General features: G+C 40.2%; 1 protein-coding gene across 2 annotated transcripts; it reads right to left on the bottom strand.

Moving 5' to 3' along the window:
- Positions 1-184: 184 nt before the first annotated feature.
- Positions 185-14,063, bottom strand: LOC145232668 (uncharacterized). 2 transcript variants are annotated; one of them, XM_080097332.1, is made up of 3 exons: positions 12,206-14,063; positions 2,335-2,477; positions 185-1,931 (listed from the first exon to the last, which is right to left on the bottom strand). In XM_080097332.1, the coding sequence occupies exons 1-3, from the start codon at positions 13,953-13,955 to the stop codon at positions 1,497-1,499; spliced, it is 2,328 nt and encodes a 775-aa protein (XP_079953458.1). In that variant the 5' UTR covers positions 13,956-14,063; the 3' UTR covers positions 185-1,496. The 2 variants fall into 2 exon arrangements, with proteins under 2 accessions (XP_079953458.1, XP_079953457.1); XM_080097331.1 differs by having other exon boundaries at positions 12,200-14,062.
- Positions 14,064-21,777: the final 7,714 nt, after the last annotated feature.

Here is a 21,777-nt window from a genome sequence, read left to right as displayed (position 1 = left end):
TGTTGTAACACTTAAATAGTACACAAATAATAATTGTTAACGGCCGGTCCTACCTACATTTATCTCAAGTCAATTGAAAATTGAGCTCCAAACGAGGGTTAAAGCAAATACAAACTAAACTTTCAGTTAATAATAAAACTACCAAAACTTCCTATGCCTCTCTGTAATCAGAAACAAAAACAACTAAGCGTGTTGAATTTAATGAAGACCAGTGGTGAATTAAAAAAATGTCAACACGCCATAAACGAAAATACTGGAAGCAATTGAAGAAAAAACACGTACTCACTTCGCCACCTAACGGAAAAAACAAAAATTTTAGTTACCCGTTAAGAGTGCGTTGCTTTACCTATAGTGCGAATTCTAAAGCAAGCATTGAATCAAAAGAAACAGGGGAAAGATGACAGTGGTAGCGCTATCGACAAATTGGACAATTCGACCAGTTAGATATGGCATTGCACACATGTTAGTTCAAAGCTTTGCTAAAACTTGGAAATATATGGTCGATTGACGATTATGAAAACGAGAGAAACGTGGGCGAGAAGTGAGAACATAAGAACAAATGAGCACACACATAGATATGTATATATGAGAAGAAACGTTCACAGTTGTCGAGAAGTACGGAAGTGTAACAATGTCAAATGTCAGACCATGACAGGCCTTAATAAGGAAAATGCGAAGAACAGGTTAGTAAACAAGATTGAGAAGTTATAAAATAGTTGTTTGTTTGTTGTTATTTTCTGCATTACATACTGTTGTCAGCATTACAGATAACAGCTATGATTTTCGCTCAGCTCGTGCGGAAATCTTGGCGAGGTAGAATGGTGTGCAATTATATAAGTTTATATGTAAGCAGACAGCGGTTATTACGATTGTCTTAATGCAGCAGTCAGCCATTTGACAATACAAACAAAATTAGTTGTATGAAGAAATGAATAGGGGTTTCCCTCATATAGCGGTAACGTCATCAACAACTAGTGACGTCATCAGTAAATGACATCGACTTACATACACGTGCAGTACAATCATCTTTGGTTGAAGAACAACAAAACGGAAGGGTAAGAAAAACAAACATATAGGAACGCTTTTAAGTCGCCAAGTAATAGCACAATTTCGCTAAAAGTTCAGAAACGCTGTAAATTAAGATGATGCACCGAATCACCTCTTCCGGGCGGAACTTGCCAGGTGTATAGAATAAGATGATGGTATGGGAAAGGTAACAATATAAATACATATAAGTTACAAAGGTGCCCCGGTAACACCGGTGTGTGCTCCGCTATATACAGACGCGTTGTGTGCAGTAAAACAAAATTGAAACATAATCTCAGTTGTACACAAGGGAATGTTGTGCATCACAATAACCATTTATGCAAGCACCATTTGAACATAATGAGCGCCAAAACTATACGCTTGGAAATTCCGTAAGTTCTGTGGTCCATTTCTCACTATTAGAACGAATCTTAATAATTGATTTACGAGCCTTTGTGGCTGTTTGTGGATTATCGCGGTGAGGCATGCGGCTGCTGGAGGTCTGAGCAGAGAAGCTGCTGTTTTGCTTGATACGAGTGGATCAGACCTGATGATGCAAGGTGTGCTGAACCTAACATAGGATTTGCCTGTACCAAATTCTGTTGCTGTTGCTGGAGGTTGTGATGATGAAGATGATGCGAGGAAGGGAAGGAGAGATGTGTTCCGGAGGACATTAGGTGATCTCCGGCGTTGGAGTAAGAGGAACGTGGATCATGTGCTCCAGGATGATCAAATCCTCCTGGCTGGCCATGCTGGTTGGATGGATGATCCGATCCGGGACTTAGGGACGAGTTTTCTTTGCACGATTCGTCGTCTTGCCACTTGTCCAGACTTCTTCTGCGGGCGTTCATAAAGAAATTGCTGACGGTGGTTACTTCTAGGCCGAGTTGTTGAGCGATTTGAACCTAAAAACCAAACAGTTTTACTTTAATTTAAATTTAACCTATTATTTTGTGTAACCAACTAAATATGCATAAAATAAAATAAAGGTTTCAAATAGTTCTTTATTCACACTGTTAGATTTGAGTGCAGTTGCATTGAGTTGAGTATATTTCGCTTGGTGAAAGAAAACATAGTGACACAAAAGCACTAAAATAACCAACAAGCCGGAAATAGCTGCACAACGTTGTAGAGCGCAAAACAGTTAAGGGCATTGATTGGTGATTCATGACTGCAGCTAGACCGTAAGTTTGTTTTAACTTTGAATCAACTTAATTGGTTTCATTGATCCATTCCAGTTTCATTTAATCTTTCTTTTAGTCAACGCCGTACAAGCTATTTGTTTTAGAAAAAGTTACAAGTGGTTACCTGCATCTCCTTTGAGGGTCGCTTGCTGTCTTTGAAGATTGCGTGAAGCGTTCTGCGCTGAAGATCTGTGAATACCAAACGTGGCTTCTTTGGTGCTGGGTTTTGACTGTCGCATGGTTTGTCATCCTCCTTTCGTTTGCAAGCTGCAGAAAAAAAACGAAACGTTTAACGATCAATTTTAAATACAAAGCCAGGTATAAACAATAACAAAACACAATACAGACTGATGCATTCTGTAAAGTGTTTACTTCACAGCATATGCATGAGCAAAATGCGTGTAAACTTAATGGGTTAAAACCTTTTATATCGGGTTTAGAAATGTTAATGCAAATCAAATGAATAAATATATTTATATTTTTTGCAACATGGCAAATAAACCATCACTAAACACAATTAACTTTGTATGATCTAAAACAAAGTAGTTTTGTTGATCTAAACAAAGTTGTTGTTTTCTAATGTTTTATATCAAGCTTACAAGTCCATTAGGGACATGACGCACAATAGAAAACATTGCTTAACAAGACGTTGGACGTCTTTTAAAAAAACCGCACGTCGGTGCATAAACAAAAACTTCGCAAGTGCACGCGAGTTGAACGGCAAGAGATTGTAGCATCCAGCCTAAAAGCTCTTTCGCGTAAATTGAATTAGTGCAAAACGACGGACGGCAAACGAACAAAAAGGACAAATTTAGAACCGGCTGGGTAAAGAATTAAATGTCCGAAGCATAACTGTGGGGGATATGTGTATGGTTTGTAAAATGCCTAAATGCAATAATTCATGTTTTTAATTTAAATGAAGTAGTTGGTGTAAAATACATATATCTCTGTTGATATATTTAAATAGTAGTTCTAAAACACGCTAAAATGCTTAATGACGTACCTAAACGGTGCATTTTTAATCGTAACTTCAAAAACACCTGAATTGGCGATCGTTAAGTACGCAGCATAACAGAGAGCAAAAAATCGTCAATCAATTTAACACGCAACCGTTGCGGCCTGGGCGGAAAGACCGAGACTGTGATAATAGCCATACCAAGCCAAGCAAAGAGCGTGAAACTATGGATGGGTATAGGTATATATTTTTTGGCCCCCATTTTCATCTAGCAGTGATCTGATTACCAAGGTCGCCGCAAAGAATCGATGGCGTCCCCGACCATGCCAAATTTCCTTTATAATCCGGCCTCGAATTTACCTCCCCGCTATTAGATCACTGCCGACATTATCAATTCCTTAGCGAGACGACCATGTTTTAGCAAATTTTTCCGTTGGCTATTTTCAATAATATTTTTGTTCGCGGCCGACAGGCGGGCTCACTCGCGCGCCTTGACTGCGCTTGCGTTATTGCACTGACTCGGGATGGAGGCATGGAGCCTTGCATGAACCGTCGTCCCGCCCTTCGTCCTAATCGAATCACGGGCGACCGCTTGCGGTTTTGAGATGTTATACATCGCGAAAATTGAATAAAGGTGCCGAAAAATCAGTAGAAAACGCGTCGAGAAAGCCACTTTGGCCTTTAGCGGACTATGTCTGACGTGAGCGGACAGGTGGGGCATGCAGGTCGCGATAAATATAGTTAAGCGTAGTTTACGCTGCCGATTGAGCAACCGATAAATCGTCGCACGATAAAAACGACGAATTTTGGTGCATGGGATTTTCGGTCCCGCGCTTGGCCAAGTTCAAAGTTCCACTTTAATGCGGTGCTATGTCGCTCTTCGCGCTTGTAAGGCGCTGGAATTCAATTACGCGCGGCCTATAAGCGCACGCAGCAGTGATTGAAAAGCTATTTTTCGCGCTCAATTCCGGCGGTCTCTCAACGCCGCGACCTGAGTCGAAACGCCAACATCTTGTAAATTTGATTTGCGCGGGCATTAGCGCACTCAGCCATCAACGCCACCGCTCGTCAACCGGCTATAGAAAAGCGGCTAGCTGCACAAATTTTAACCCAACCGCGTGTGTTCATCCAGTTAGCAATTACCGAAAATCCCGAAGGCGCATGGCCTGCAAATCATTTTACCCACATGCGATATTGCCACCATGAGAAAAGCGCGAGCGCCCATCCACGCTGTCCCCTTGTGAAGAAGAGGAATGGCACAACGACGCGCAAAGCCTCGACCGTCGGGACTTAACCGAAAATAGGAGAGTAAGAAATGCGGTGAAAGCCCGCTCTCGGCATGTGCCTCGCGTCGCTCGGGACCTCGGGCCTTGTTAGTGGTCTGTACCCGAGCAGCAGACGGGAATGAACGAAAATACGGCTACGAAAAATCATCGGAAAAGGCGTGGCGCAATCCTGCAAGACGTGCCGCAAGCAGACCCGGTAGCAGATTCACCTTTGCCTGAACAAAGCTTCTGCATTCTAAGCCGCAGTCTGCGGTGATACGTTTATGCGTTGCTGTTTTATGGGTATAGCGTCACCCTGTGGAAATCACTAAAAGGCAAATGATCCAGACAAACTATGTAAATAACAAATATGTTCACTAAACGGAGACCTGATCTTTGCTAAACTTGTGTCATAATCAAATAAATAAAAATTGCTGAGCCTTTTTGCTGATAATCGCTCGGGCTTTAAGAATCGTGTCTAAAATATAGTACTTGCGTGATTTTATATCCAAACTGAAAAGAAAGGTTGATTGTGTTTTTGCTTTTTGTACAAGGTATATTGCGAAGAAGGACGTGCACTTCTATTTGCTAATGCAGTACGGGCCCTGCATTACTAATGATGTCATGAGGAATTGTAATTCGTTTTTGAACATTTCAAAGCGCTTTTAGATTTTGATAAATAGATCTTGACCGCGTATCAACTCGCGGCGTGTGACCCTTACAATCAACCGCTTTTGTTTGGTTGTCTTTCGCAGACAGATGGGGATGACATGTGCGCTCCAATGGTAATTATGCGACCTATATTTCGCTGTGTATCTTTGATAAACATTGGCGGTTTTGAAAACAGTAATCGTATTTAAAAATATTATGGTGTATGAACCTCGTATGCTGTACGAACATTTTGCAATTTTATGGGTGTCATTTTGCTATTATAGGGAAGCATCACATTGTATTTACTTTTTGATTATTGAAAGATATGTAAACATTTTGTCGAATATAAAACACCAGCCCTGTCACCTAGGCGGAACACTTGTACCTATTAAAGTAATTAAGTTGATGATTTGTTTCTTTCGAAATAAAGCCGATATTAAATAGTTTTTATCACATAAGCACTTTTACCCCTTTTCGTTGTTATACACTTCAATCGTATCTGCAAATTAGATGTTTTGAAATAAAATTGCTCATCATTTCCATGATTTATCAGTCTTACTATAGTTTATTAAATATTCTTTACGCCATTTTATGACATATCTGTAGCAAGTCAAAGATTAAAAAGGTGGGCATTTTCATTTCTCAAATGTCTTCATTACAGAACCTGTGACAAGCCGCAATCTGTCCTCTGATGTTTTACTACAGAACAATCGGGCATAAAGGGATGGTACCAATCAAGAGCCGCGACCACCGCGCTCTTTGTTTCGGCTTTAATTCCGCGCTCTTTGCGAATGAAGGGGCTCCTCAACCAACGAAATAAGCTCGCAACAACGCATCTGCTACCGGCCGCACCAGCCTCTCGCATCTGCCGCTCGCTTACGTGTGTGTGCCCGTCCGCGAACGCATGTGCGATTGCGTGTGCACTTACGCTATTCTGTCAGTGGCAGTTGATGGCATGATGTTGGATTGCACTAGAACTGTCGCGATTCGGTTTTCAAGCAATCAAATCCGTTTATGCACCAATACGCATGGTTGGGCGCATTGGTGTTTGATTTATATCATACACACTTACACAGCGCCGAGAGTGGACAAAACCGTTAGGGGGTCAAGGTCAAGTTAAAACTTTACACAAGTGGGGGTTTATGTTACAAAAAGTAGCAATAATTGCTTTCGTATTCAAATTATTTTACCCTATCAAAACCTACTAGTGCCTAAGTTCTTTATTGTAAACTATGAGCAAAAACAGCAAGTATAGTCTATTGCGGACTTTGGACTCTTGATCATGACGAAATATATTCCTGTGTTTGAAAACGCGTTTAAGTTAAGGTTTCTGCGACTTTTACCGTATTTTGCTTAAACTGTACTTCAAATTATACATCAAAATTGTTTTTGTATTTGGAAGGCAGTTACTTTCAAGTACAACTTTCACACAATTACATTCGTTCGAATTTAGGGGGTCCTAAATATTTTTAAGGCAAGGTTTCTAAATTTGTAAAACACTACATAATCAATCAATGGTGTTGATATTCGCCCTTATTGCAATGGCAAACAAGCCATTGTAGGTGCTTGAGATTTGTGGTTAGCTAATGTAGAATCGTAAAACGGTATGGTGCTATAAAGAAATTATCCCAACCATACGAACCTATGAGCAAAAAAAGACCCCAACGTTTTTTTTGTAAATTGTGAGAAGTATACGATTTCGTTCAAATTGACATCGTTATTCGGAACTGAGTTTGACTTCACACTTTAATTGTACTTTAAAATCTGCAGATGTGAGACATCATATAACGTGTCAAGGCTACCTCAAAAACAAAATGGCGTCCTTCTTTTTTAGATGCAACTGCTCAGTAAAGTCTTGTTGCAAAACTATATCAAAACTTATTAAACAGGCGTTTTCTATACTTATTAATATAGTGTTGCGAAATAAGAAATATTTACGCGTTACTTGATCAATCTTGAAAACTTTGTACAGCCTATGATTTGCGAAATTGGACTTCGCATGTGCCAACTTTTATCAAAGAGTTTGTATATATCGATTCAAAACATGGAGTTTCGCCCAAAAACTAAATGCAACTGTTCAAAAACAATTAAAGTAGTTTACAATTCGGACAAGAACGAATCCTTGTTTTTTGCGATCGATAACAATCAGCATCTACGATGCAGTATAAGCCGGCTTTGTAATTAACGTTGCTTAGTAAAGGCTGTTTTTTATGGGCAAGATTCAGTGGTAAAGCTCAGGGTAGTCTAAAACAAAGTCATACTTTGAATATAAGTACACGCATGCATATATATTAACCACATTTTGTCTAAAACTTGTTTTGGGCAGTTTTACCATTTTTTTCGTTTGAAGAGGTTAGTGTCACATGTTTGAATAAATCAGTGACAGTGGCTTGTAATTAAACAGATTTACCAGCACAAAAAAATTATCCAGCATTATAGTAGTTTATTGTATGGACCATATTTGTTGTTAGAAGATTATGTCATAGTTGAATATGACAAACGTTGATATTAAAGGACCCCAAAAGCGTCACGTGACATCACAGTACCCCCAACACCGGTGACTCGTTTTGAAACAGGAGACAATCGGTACACGCTCTGTGCAAACACTCAACGTCGGCCATCTAAGCGCAATTAAGGGGCACTTGTCGCAATGTTCCAACGCGGAAAAGTTAAAATTACCATCGGACGAAAATGCGAAGGGAACCAATTGAAACTTTAGCGAACAACACAGTTGCGAATTATTAAACGATTTTAATATTCTGCTGGAGCTGCGTTGTAGGCTGCTTACCCATACATATTTATCTTTTTGCACAAAAACAGAATGCTTTATTGTCATAAGCTATTGTGATAATCTTTTTGAAGCTTCTTTCTTTCGTTTTTGGGTATTTTTTAACTTAAAATCAAAATTTACGTTAGACAAATGTAAACCAAAACAAATACTGCTTGTGTTTGAACGGCCTACACTTTGATTTGTTAAAGTGGTCAAAAAAGATACACCCCAAAACGTTGTCCATGTCGTTATTCTGGACGAAATCAACCACAAAACCATGGAACTTCCAAAACATATTTTCAGCTGTGAGTTTTTGTCTGAGTACTTTGAAGCTATTTGTTGTGAGTTAAGACTACATTATTAGAAATTAAGTAAGGAAGCGTATGTGCTTTCTTTGCCGCAAATGCATAAAACCGAAACTTTTCTAAACATATTGAACAGTTTACCAAAAGCTGTGTGACTTAAATTTGAATGTAAAATAAACGCCAAAGCCCGCAAAGCAAAAATAAAAAAACCGTTTGTTTTTCACACTGGTATTTACGTATGTTTTATATCAGCGACCAAAATAATTAACGTTAAAGTAACAGCCGCTAAACTATCATGCCAAATATTTCCACGTCCGTAAGCGCTTATAGGGCTGTAGTTTGTTACCAGAAAATATAAAGTTAAATATGACTGGCTGAGGTACTTTATGTTTCGAGGCAGTCAGCCACATATGTTGTCAAGCGAGCAGGCCATTTTCAATATTCTCAGCGACTCTTGCTCCGAGCTACGACGGCCAAAGCAAGACGTTATACCCGCGCCTTCAGTTCACTCCTGTGCAATGAGTATGCAGTTTTGGGTATCGATTTTTTCGGACGTTCTCGCGCCCTTGGGAACCACTAGCATGCAGTTTGCGAATGCCACGAAATTGCGTTGGTCATTCGTTCGGGCTCGGAGGGCCAAGAAGCCATTTCGTACGGTGGCCATTACGGTAAATGTATCTCTCACGAAACGCCTGTAAAGTTCACTTGAAAGAGTCATCCAGCCAACTGGGTGTAACTAAGCAATTTACCGAAACCCATTAAGTACAAAAAACAAGAAATTTGCATTTTGTGTTGAATATACAAAGCTTAAAAACATTAAAAAGTCAAACATTTTAGTCATCAAATTTGCCTTAACGGTGAATAATATTGCAACGTACAGTATTTGCTCTTAGAAAAAATAGGCAGTCGATTTAATTCAAATCTTTATTACTGCGTCATCACATTTGACCTAGTGAGGTTTGTGTCGCTTACATGAAACGGTATGAATGTATCGATTATTACTCTGACCCTGACCCCAGACACGACCTCAAATGATTGCGAATTTCCCGCGGCTGAGGAATGGAAGCTGTTATTCGGAAAACGACGTACTTTAAACAAACGTAGCGCACAATACCAGAATATATGCGAATACATGATAAAACACAACCTTTTGAACAGATTTTTTCCAAGTGTAATCCGATTTTGGGGTATGCTTTGTAAATCCTCTATTTCCGCATTTTGCTATTAGCACACGGCTGCAGATTTGTAAGCGCATTTGTTGTTAGGTAAGTTAATTTAAGAGGTTGACGCCGATTTCGTTGGGGATGGCGGCACTGCACAGGGACTTTGTGACCCCACGCACTCATTGTTGAAATTTGGTTGACGCTAAAAATTCGATTGAAAACGATTTTTTGCGCGGGGTGAAACTCGCTTAGCGAAAGCCGCGAAAAATGTACACAAACTCACAATGTTGAAAAAACAAATAGTTTGCAAAGACCTGTTTTTTTTCAGAGGTTTTGTTTGTTTAAAACGCAGACCTGTGGATTCAATAGTTTGAAATTCTGTTTGGTTTTCTTTTGACATTGTATGCCTGTCTGACCTTTCACCAAAAAAGGATTGAACTTGTAAAGCCATCAGTAGCTTGCATTTAACCACAAAGAGTTCGATCTTATGATTCAAACTTGGTGACTCACGACGTTAAAGCATAAACTAATGCATAAAACTTATAAAAGTGGCTTTCCTTTTACTTTAATTTTATACTTTGAAAGTTTAAATACTTTTCCGACCCTGTATAACAAAGACATCATATGACAGTGAGATACAACGTAGCTTGCGGATGCTCGTGTATGTAGTAATTAAGTTACCTATGTTTCTACACGAATAACAGGTTTTAATCACAGAAACAGGCTGCCGTTATTTATTTCGACTCTAGTGAGATGACGTCAGACTCTGGATTGCAGGAGCATAATGGTAGGGTGCTGTTACGTCAACGGGCGGCTCGTGTCCAAAAAAATCGATAGGGTACATAGGCCAGGTGCCAGATAGAGACGGAGTAAGATGCAAAAGCCTTGGCCATTCCTTCTGCTTATTGTACCACTAGAAAGTAGCCCCAACCTAATCTGATGTACGCTCTTTTGTCTGTGGAAAACCGACATGCTTAACCCATTGCATCCTGTTTTTCCTAAAATTCCCCTTATGCAAACATAAAGCGCTGTATAGTAAGAGTGGAGTCTTAGTAAATACGAAAAGGCTTTTGTCAATGTTACCACAATGACGTGATGCTGTTATCGTTTCTGGTCAAAACAAGGTCAGGACACACTCAGAACAATTTTTTAATTTTTTTAATAGGATTTGACGAAGTGTTTTTAATAATGTGTACAAGTATTTACTTTCTAAAGCAAGTTTTTCAACCTCGGGTCCGTGGACTCGAATTCGGTGAACGGTTAACGTGAGTTCGTGACAATATTTTTTCACCAATTATTTGTTTTTTTACTACATCAAGGCAATAGTAATACTGGGACAAAAATGGTCCTGTCCCTAATAAGGTTCGGAAAAACATTGTGATGTTGCTTAAATTTCTAATAACTGGCAACAAAGACCTATAGGGATAAGGACTGTCTTCAGTCCAAGGGGTTTTCCATGATGCATTAGGTTCTAAAACGCGGCGAGCTGTTTACAGGGCAATACATCGTTGCCTGGTGCACTATGCCGTGCCAGGCGGGGATTAGAAGCGGGCACTTCATTATGAGGCGCGCGCCAATACCCAGGAGACCCGTGGACCGCAACGGCGGCATGGTCAGGCTATTTCCCTCAGCATGTCATTAGTAATGAACATACGCGCTGGGCGACTGGCCGAGCTGGATATAATCAGTGCGCTGGACCATTGTGGTCTGCTCTGCTGTCCGTGCCCCGATTCCCCATCTGCCGTAATTAGACTGCGCGCCAGTAATGACTTGTCGGATGGACGAACACAGGTCGCGACCTGCTGGCGTATTTTACCAAAGCAAATGCGTATTCAAAATGGCAGACCGATTTTACATCTAAAAATTTCGCTTCATTCTCACAATGGCAAGATTGCCATTTCTTGCACATTTATGTCAAATACAATCAAACGATTGATGTTTGTTGGAAACGCATTTCAAGAGGCTCTTTTTTATTAGATATATAAAAGAGTCTGGTCAAAATGGCGTTATTAAGCTGACTAATAATACTATTAAAGACAAGAAATGACAAAAAACGTCATGGTTTAACGCTAGACTCTTTGATACCTAAGCTTTTTTTCATTTAGGCTTATACAGTAATACTCAAGTTTAGTCTTTGTAACCGACAGGTACATTTTAGGCAACCGATACGGGCCGCCAAAAGGGCGCGAAAAATCGCTCACAACATGCGATTAAAGTTTCACCTAAAATCAATCGAGTCGGAAACTGTCCCCAAATATCCGAGGCTTTTCTCCTAGTTCCCGCCACAACACAAAAATGATCGTTAAATTCAATCGATTGTCGACCGTCGAGCACATCTTAATATCGACTGTTTGTGTTTTGCAAAGTGTTGGGTTAAGGACCCGGCTTTCGCTGGCTGCAGGTCGATTTCAATGGGACCGTGTGAACGGTTCTCACATCGCTATTAACCTCAGATATCACTCAATTGATATTTAGGCGATTATGTAACTAAACGATTTTGTGTGGGTTTGATTGACCTCGTTGGTCGCCGACTATTTCGATTTGCCACACGATCGTTTAAACAGTCTGTAACCCCGCCTCTAAAATATTGGATTTTTTTAGTCTGAAACTAAAAATACTTGTGTAATTGTCCCTTACAATTATCTTTCAAATATGATAAGCCACGCGAAAAAAATAGTTTAAAAAAAAATGAAAAATGAACTGGTTTTGTGCCAACATTACCGCCAAAGAAAGTTTGAAAATAAAAATAAAAACACTAAAAATGTTGTTAATATTAGTTTGCCAAAATCTTGATTACGAGAAGCTAGGCAATCAAAACCCAACGGACAGATAACACAAAATCAAACCAAAATAAACATAAAAAATCGTGGTGAAACTTACACTCACCCGCCAAACGCAGCGAGGACATGCGTTGAAATTCCGGTTCCTGTAACCACTTCCACATTCGGCGGAAGGTTTCACGTCCGCTCTTCAGCTTGGACCAAGGTTTCGGGTTGCGCAAGAGATCAGAAAGGGTTCCTTGACTACGACACAGCACTCTCTGTGCGAAGATGGCCTGTGGAATGCTGTATCGCTTCAACTCTTGTGTGATTTTCGACGCCACTTCCTTGGTGTTCACCTCTTCGACTTGCTGAACACGAGAGGAACTTGATGTGTTCCCGTTCCCGCCGCTGTTAGATCTTTCCTGAACTTGGCCACGTGTCTTAGGCATATCAAGAGAGCATTGGTCCGACCCAGAGCGCAGGTTTCTTCTCTCGGGTGGTGAGCTGACCTGCACATTGGCAGCAAAGTCGTGGATAGTGTTCGGGTACTGGTGCGAAAAGGCGGCTGGGTGTGGCGGAAATACTGGGCCGCCTTGAAGAGCCGCACTTGCGTCGTTGCATTGGTCGATTCTGCTAAACATGTGTGGATCATAGTGATTAGAAGTCTGTGGAGGTGGCGGTGGAATAATGTTGGACGGCAACATTGATACGGTTTTATTGTAGTGCGTAGATAGGCCAACTGCAGCCGCGGCAGCAGCATGGTTAACAGCGTCAAGGGCGGCTTGTGACTGCATTCCACCTCTAGTCTGTGCTGCCAAACCGTTAAGAATCATTCTGTTGGACAGTGGGGGAAGACTGTGACCCATTCCACCCATTTTAGAGTAAGGGTCGGCTTTCTCCTGCTGCATTAAAGTGGCGTAGTTGTTTGTGTTGGCCGGGATGTATTTATCGGCCACAGTCCCTATGGGAGGCAAAGGCTGCAGGGGCGTCAACGTAGCATAACTGGGGCCATCGTGCCCGGACGCCGCAAGGGTTGTCACACTCTCCACAGGTTGCGCTGAGGTACTCGAAAGCGACGGTTCGGAACGAAAGAAAGCCTCAACTGATCCTGTTGTGTCGACTGACATCAATCCACTCAAATCTTCATGTTGGCTGCGGTTGTTAACGCTGCTAAACGGGTTGAAGTTGCGTGTAAAATACGTCATTTCAGCGTGCTCGCTCTCAGTCTTTACAGAGAAGTCCTCGGGGCCGTCTTCTACCTTGTCTCCGTCTTTCTTTTCCTTACCATGGGCAGAAACTGTGTTTGCGGATAAATCCTCCAAGTCTGTAATGTCAGCGCTTTTGTCTTCGTTTCCAAAGCTAGTGCAACTATCATTCGCTGAGCACCGGGTCTCGTCAACTTGGCCTTGAATTTTCTTTAGTTCCTGGACGTTATCCCGTCGCAAAAGAGCGTCAGCGATCGGTGGCAAGTAGTTGGGGGAGTGACCCCGGTTCTCATCGCGACGCTTCTCTTTTTCGGTGGAGCCTGGATGAAGAGAATTCTGTCCGTTACAGTCTTTATACTGAAGGCTTTGGACGTCCGGCGGTGGGCTGACAGCGCGATCGTTGTAAGCTCCAGAAGATGGAAAGTTATTGTCAAAGGTTGGGTGATGAAAGTGGTGATGATAATGCTCGTGGCGGTAATACTGCTCCGAACTGTGATGGTGATGATGGTGATGAAGGTGACTGAATCCGTTAAACTCTCCGGATGCGGTTGTCGCCATTGATCCTTGATCTGCAAACTGGTCTTGCTGCTGATTGGTTAGATGCCGGTTATCAGTGTTGTTAATGGAGTCGACCCAGGGTTGGGGATGAACACCGAAGGGTATTGGCATAAACCTGACTTCAAAACAGGGCAGCGAGATTTGGCTGCTATACACTTGTTGTGCCTGTGAGTACTGCTAGATAATATCAAATGCTAAATAATGAAAATGGAGTTTAGTTATGTACATAAAGCATATCTGACTTAAAAACAAAAACTACAAATGGTAAAAAATCTTTAAATAGTAATTTTCGCATTAAACGTTGTCTCCTTTGGTGAAAATATACATCACAAAACATATCTAGTGCAGAATTCGTTTTCTATTCGATATTAAAATGCGTTTTTAGACGTATTTTAGTATTGAAATGCTGGTGGCTGCTTTTACGCCTTTTCAAGCATTTACTTCTAGAATCATCTATTAAATTTGATACCAGGTTAATATTTTATGCCAATATATTACACCAATAGGACGTGAGGCCTGAAATTAGACAGCATTTTCAAATAACGGGTGTTGAACACACGCTCTATGGTTAATTCAATACTCAAACGGGTGGGAGTCATTTTCTTGATGTTACCGTCAAACAATTCTTTATTCGATACTTGAAACCCCGCTAAGAAGTCCTCAACAAACGAACTCATCCTCAGTCTAATTGGCGACATCAAAGCGAAACAAGTTGCTTCGCGAATGTTTATTTGAATCAAGCGACCTCGCTATATTGTTGAGGGCTTATTTTAGAAATCAGCGCAAATCATTTAAAGTCGTACTTCGAAAAAAATATCGTTTGAACTGCTTAAAAAATAAGTCTTTGGTAGATAACTTTTGTAAAACTTATAAAACGCAAATATACGGGCGATAGAACATCGTTTGGCGAACGCTGGCAAAACAATTCTAAGCCATTTTAGGTTCACAACAATAACATATGAAAACGTCTTGAAACTGTTAATATCTATTTTAGAAGCTGCCGTTTAAGCAAAAAATCCCCACCATGAAACAAAAATAATATTTCTATGACAAACAACTCTCGCTAACTATAAGAAAAAAACACTTCCTTTCCTGGTACGCGGAATCCACATTCGGTAACCTTAACCCTTCTCAAACATAGCGACCACTGTCGTAATACGACATAAAAAGCAAATAACAGCTTCCGCCACCTGCCTTTCCCGTTTGGTTCCAAACCCGAAATGGCAACAGCGAGTGTAGCACAGCGGCCCGAGAGCGATTGGGCATCTGGCGGCTTTTTTCCATCGTTGTTTTTTCTCTTTTTCAATCCCGGCACCAGCTCGCGTCGAGAGCCCTAGGTCGAGGGATGGGAAAGCCGTGGCGCTTATTTTACATCGCCCGTCGCTCATTCCGCTTCTGTAATCACTGATTACCGCGTTTTGCGGGCGTGCACCCTGGCTGGGCCGAAGGGCGCAATGTGACCGCTCTGGCGAGATGAACGAAAATTCGAAAGCGAAAACTCTCGGAAAACGAAACAAGCAAAACTGTGTTTTTCGACCTATATACGTCATCCCTAAAACATGTATGGGTATTCAATTAAATTATAACACACACATACAATCATTTTTATATTTGCGTTGACTGTCCCATATTGGACAGGAAAATTATTGTTTGACTGCTGATACCTAATAATTTAAATGCATATATATTTGAGTTTTTCTTATCAATGATCTCTTATAATGTAAATCGGCAAAGTATGTGATAGTTTGATTTATCCATATTTCTTTTCTGTTCTAAAAAAGCAAAACGTTTGCTATACAACATATATATGTTTCGTCACTGAGACTTTTAGTAACTAAAATTTGAATTTTGTTATTGTTGTTGTTCGCAATGGTTGCAATAATGTCGGTAACTTCGCTTTTTGTGGTAAATTTGTTTGATTGTCATTGCGATGAGATTTGTCCTACTCACAAGATCGTGCTTTTTTACTGCTTTGTGGGCTCATTGGTGCTACCCTAGACGACCCTGTTGTGCATGCTACATTATTTTTTTATCTTTAAAGTAATACATTATGTATCTTTATTTGATATGTAAGCAGTTTATCGTAGGTTTTTCTTCTTAACTATAAACAGAATTTCTAAGTAACTTCTTTAATCAATAAATGTAGGTCAATAGCACCATCAATTTAGACTGGTGTTGCTTTTTATACATCACCATATGCTAAATGAAACTATTTCTGTGACTCTGGTGCAGACCAGTTTTAAAAATAGCGTCCCAACCTATGTATCAAAAACACAAAACGTGATGTGTTCATTTGCTTGAGCTCTACCAACCGGGCAGGGCTACGCAAATGCGTAACGGCAAAATACCAACTGTTAGTTTCAAATACGGACATTTTTAGCTGATAGTGTTTGCAATCAAACAAAACATCCGTGCCACGTAACACACTATAACACGTTCTTTAGTGCAGTTGTGCTAATTTGGTGTTTCCTAAAGCGTTTGTAGGCGTGGCGGGCCAAGCTTATGCTAAAATGAAACAGTTGCAACGCTTGTGTTACGGCAGTTTGGGTGCATGGGTACCCGATCAAACCGTTCGACGTTTGACCTTTTCGTCACTCACTGTCCCACGCCGGACGTGCCCATTTCGCTGCCTGCGAAAGTGCCCGGCTAATTTGCGCACAAGGCCACGATTTCAGGCCTGATTGCTCAGGGATAAGTTGCAGCGTCAAACCGTCAAGCGAGGGGGTTTGGAGGCGAGCGCTTTATCGGCAACAAGACGGGCATATGTTTCACGACAGAGCGACAGGGCGCTGACATATGGCAAAACCGTGACGTCACTGCCTTACGCCGCTACGCAAGCAGAACGTCTTCGTTACGAGAATACACGGAGTACTGTGTTGTGTCCGTTGGGAAACATTGCACCACGGCAAGTGTATGTGCACTCAAATTGTACAACTTCGTTTCTTTGCATATTAATTAAATCATTCTAAAATTTGATTAACAATTCGCGTGTTCAAAGTACAGTATTTTGTGATTCTGAGAATGCTACAAAATAATATATTATGAAACATGTCGCGTACGAACAATAAACAAAGAGGTTTGTTTTTGTAAGATTTGACAGTCGTTTGTCTTTTAGGTTTGTAAACAAAGATTGAAGATCTATTGCTTAAATTGTATGCCACATTTTTCTGCGCACACGATGTACCTCAAGCCATACAAATAATTATTTTTGTTCTGGCATTTGAACTATTCACGCTAATAATTACAGAAAAAAGATCCAACCACCATTTTAAGTAGAACACAAGAAATTCAAATATCAGAAACAAAATTGTGCCCTGACATGCGGTTTATAATGTGAACCAATCAACGTGAAAACACACATTTTCATAACAAAGCTAATGGACGTCGACGGTAGCTGTTTTGGGTGAGTGTTCTTCAATAAGGGATTATGTTTAATCTCTGCGTGAGATCTTTGTGATTAAAGCCGTTCTCCGACTCTATCGACGGTATTATTCTGTTTTCACCCTGGTGGGCCTTGTCGATCCAAGACTCGTTATGTGTATTGCAAAAGCTCCAGCCACAGTGCTTCATTTTATATATTGCAATTCGAAATGCTCTACAGTCATTGTGTGAAAGGAGTTCATTTGTGAATAATCAAGGTGTATACATTTATTTTCTGCTTTGTTGGTTTTACGTACCATCGTTAATTTTGCTATTTACTTGAGGTATGGAGTAAAACCTGTTAAACGTTTTTGAAAAATAAATTTGTTTTTTAGGTTTTTTAAATTCCAAATTTAACTTTAGCCATGTTGCAAGTTATCCACATGCAGAAATCCAAGACTATACGGGTTTACGAAGAGTCTAATAATCTCCAAACGAGATTTTTTCAATGACACCCGGCAAGTACCAACGTCTGTCATACGGGACAAAAATATATGTCCCAGGGAAGGCAACCAAGTGGTTTGTTTGAATACGCGATTTAATTTCACTACCTTTAAATAAGCCTGTTATGTACACACCGACTCTGGCAGACGGCACAACGCTTATTTAAATCGCTTAAATGAAAAAGGGATTGGCTTTTAAATCGTGGTTTTTAAATCGCAGGAAGGGACGAAGAAATTTTCTCCCAAAACCACATATGTCTTCCGCTTTTAGTATTTTTAATCGTTGTAGTGTTAAACGCTGTTATTTCCGACAAATTTGCTTTACAATGCTTTTGTATAGGAGTTGATGAAAACATACACCAAAAATGGTTAATAATTTCGTGACATATTTGTTGTAGCTGCAGGTTAGTATTGAAAAAGATATGGTTCCCTAATAAATTCCACACAATCCGGACAAAGAATCAACAATCCTATTTTTGAGTTTACTACGTCGGTGATGAAGCATGTTACTAACGAACGTTACAAAACGAATTTTTCCATTGGACCATATTTTGGAAGCTTTTGTGTTCTATTTTCAGACCACTAATTGCACACAAAACGACAAATGGCGTGCGTGTGGGTGCAGTAAGCCCTTGTACCGTAGATCAAGGAATTTTCGTCGCCTAATGGCCAGCGGAAAATGCTAAAACCCATACACTGTGACCAAGGGTGGGGATTTGCGACACGTGCAAGTAGAAGATTATCGCCTTCATTGCAAGCTGTGCATGTCATCAAACGACGCGGGTTGTGGTTTTACAAGACAATGACGTCAACCTATAATGACAATAACTCTAAGGAATTGCGAGTTTCGTTCTATGCACCAGGTTAAACACCGATTCCTTGTGGTAAATCTGGTTTTGTATAGAGATTAACGTCACATCAGCTCTGTAAAATAAATGTTGAGTTCAATTTTTTTAATTAAAAATCTCATTTTAGGTGTTTTCGTTGGTTGTACCGAAATAATGAAACATGTATAATACGTAATTTGCCTATAACGCACAGGCGAACAGTCTCATATAAACAACAACAAGAAAAACAACGTTTTCTTTGGAAAATTACACAGCCAAAACACCTTGGCGAATCTAGTCTTCCCCCAAGTTAGGTTTACGGTGTATGTGGTGTTACTGGCTTACATTATGTCTTCTCTATGTGTGTTAAATATCAACCGAGCTACTTATTCGTGAGGTACAGTTTCCAACTATATTTACCGTTGATCAAAACAAAATGTGTTGTCGTTTTACTTGTTTTTTACTGACAGTTGTGAACTAGAAACTATATAGAAAATCTGATGTTCAAAAAATAAATAAATAATCCATAAAATGGTTGTAGCATCGTGTTTCAGTATAAATGTAAGTTGGGTGAATTTTCCGTTGATAAAAGATAACAACAATCTCGTAAATATCTAAAAATGTTCAGAGGTTATTCTCACTCACACAAACAAGCATCGTTACCTGAAGTGTTGGAGCCGTGCCTGGCCGGCGCGTTTATCACATGACCTCTTGTGTGCTCTCCGCACGTCACCAGCGAGGCGTAATGTTATTAGGCATTGTGGAAGTCCATCTGCCTTGCGTCCCAGCCATCCCACACCCGTTTGTTTGTGTAACGAGACGCGTGCCGAGTCTTGGGCGCGAAGACAATGGAATAAAGGCGTAGCGAGGTCTCGGGCCGCGTTCTGGTGGAAAACAAAGCCCACCCCCCAATTCAGGGGCATCTGGACGTCGGCCGTATCCCGCTGCTAAATTGACGCCGCGCTAAATATGTCCACTGCGCCTGTTCGCTTAATTGGAGTGCTGATTTGTTGACGTAAATGGGGATTGGATGGACGGGGCAAAATTAAACCGGATGACGTGATTGCGGTGCTTTCGGATGTTGGTTTAGTTTTAGTTAAGACTTAAGAGTAAACGTCAAGCATTGCATATAATGTATTGTTTAAGTTATACGTATTGAACCAGTCTACTGCTGCCATTTAAGCAAAAGCATCATGACTGTTAACCAAAACAAACCCATAACTAAGCCATTGCTTTTCTATTTCTCTCAATAACCTTTCTCTGTCTATGTTTTGCCTACTTTGCGGAATTGTTCCAATAAAATAACAACCTTTTTTCGTGCTCAGAACAGGGTTAAAATGGAAGCAATATTCCAAACAAATTACGTACACTTAATAAATCAATTCAGATCGTGTTACACTAATACTTGCATTTTATCTGTTGAATTAAGGTCAATTAATAATAAAATGACTCTTGAAATTATTATACCTTGCATGAAATTTGTTGAATTGTAATTTGGAAGCGAACGTAGACAAACCCCGCACAGTCTTCATGCGCATTTAATCTGTAACAAATTTGCCACAAGAGAACGCTGTTGGGTTAGGCACAAATGCTTGACGGATCTTGGTCAAATGGTCTGTGACACCAAACCCAAATATAGACATAAAAACTTGGCGCTCCAAGTTCGAACCCCGTGAAAATAATTAGTTTGGTCGAATAATCCCGAAACAAACGCGGACACATAAAGGCTGCGTGTTTCACATTGATATCTATAAAACCTGCTCCAAATAATCTAGTTTTTACAGATATCGCACTTACGGAGCTGCAGTTGAGTGAAATTCATACGTTAAGATACATTTTATCTGAATAGTTGAAAATGTTTAAACTAACACAGAATTTTAATTACTTAACCAAATTGCCTCATCTGCATGAAAATCTTAAGAATGTTCGAATGTATGCAACAAATCAATACATAACCTGTGTAAATGCAAATCCGTGAAAATAAAGGTGAGATTAAAGAAAATAAACTCAAACCCGAATCTGGCCCCTTTTTGCAAAAACTTGGCCTAATATACGACTCTAAATTAAGTAATATGAAGAACAAAAGTTATGTGAGAATTTAACACACATCTGTAGCGTTTTTGCATGACGTAAGTGTAATGGGTCTGTCTAGGATTTAAACCGAAAAAGAAAGTCCCCTTGCCAATCTTCAACAGCTTACCCCCATACATTTAAGTAAGAATCAATAAAATCGTTTAGAAATACGGTAAAGAAATTAAAATAGAAGTAATACATTATCACCCTTAATCTTCTCACTATCATATTTTGCTTCACGATCCTTAAGTGAACTTATGTTATTTTAAAAACGGCTATAGGTTTGGAATAATAACTGCAATATCAAACCACCTTTGCATTGCTTTGCCTTGTACGTAAATGATTTTTTTTGTAATCGGTTTAAACGTACACAGCTTTGTTTCTGGGTTTGTGTTATTTGATGCAGCATAGAGCGTGCGGTTCGGAAATAAACTTTACATCGCACCATACCGCATGTTTGAGGAGCAAAATGCAAACAAACTGAAATTTCATCTGATTCAAAATAGCCTTTTGAAACAGAGTCGTAAGTCAGGCGGTGCGTTTCGGGCCATGTTCTGATTCGGGCCATGTTCTGATTCGGGCCAGGCTTATCAGGTCAGTTCACATTCTGTTAAGTTAAATATCCTAGCTAAGTAGCTATTTGCTGGACTAAACCCAATGTCCAACAACCCTTAAACGCAATCAAACTTTTGGGCTTTAAAAAAACGATTAGGGTTCGGGCCGGGTTCGGGCCGGGTTCGGGCCGGGTTCGGGCCGGGTTCGGGCCGGGTTCGGGCCGGGTTCGGGCCGGGTTCGGGCCGGGTTCGGGCCGGGTTGCAAAACTTAAATTTACATTTTTAAGAAAAACAGTTTATCAGCTTGTATTCAATCAATACATGTTAAAATCATCTATTAATGCGTCAACTCCCAATGCTTAATATGAAAAGCCCAAAACTTTAAATGGAGACAAAAAATCACAAGTCACCTATGATAGTTTGATCACATGACCAGATTGCTTCCGAAAGAGCGATAAACGTATTGTTCCCGGAAAAAGTAATACAAATATTTGCATGAGGTCACTACGGGCACTGATCAGCTCAAAAACACCCTTTTCCAGTGCATTATGATTTACAAAATATATGTAGATCCACCCTCGTCATGACTTGATGTACTTAAACAGCTTGTCTTTTG

This window comes from Phallusia mammillata, chromosome 6, assembly GCF_965637545.1.
Source record: "Phallusia mammillata chromosome 6, kaPhaMamm4.hap1.1, whole genome shotgun sequence".
Lineage (NCBI taxonomy): Eukaryota > Metazoa > Chordata > Ascidiacea > Phlebobranchia > Ascidiidae > Phallusia > Phallusia mammillata.
The sequence above is the reverse complement of the archived record's forward strand: the minus strand, read 5'-3'. Positions and strand labels throughout refer to the sequence as shown.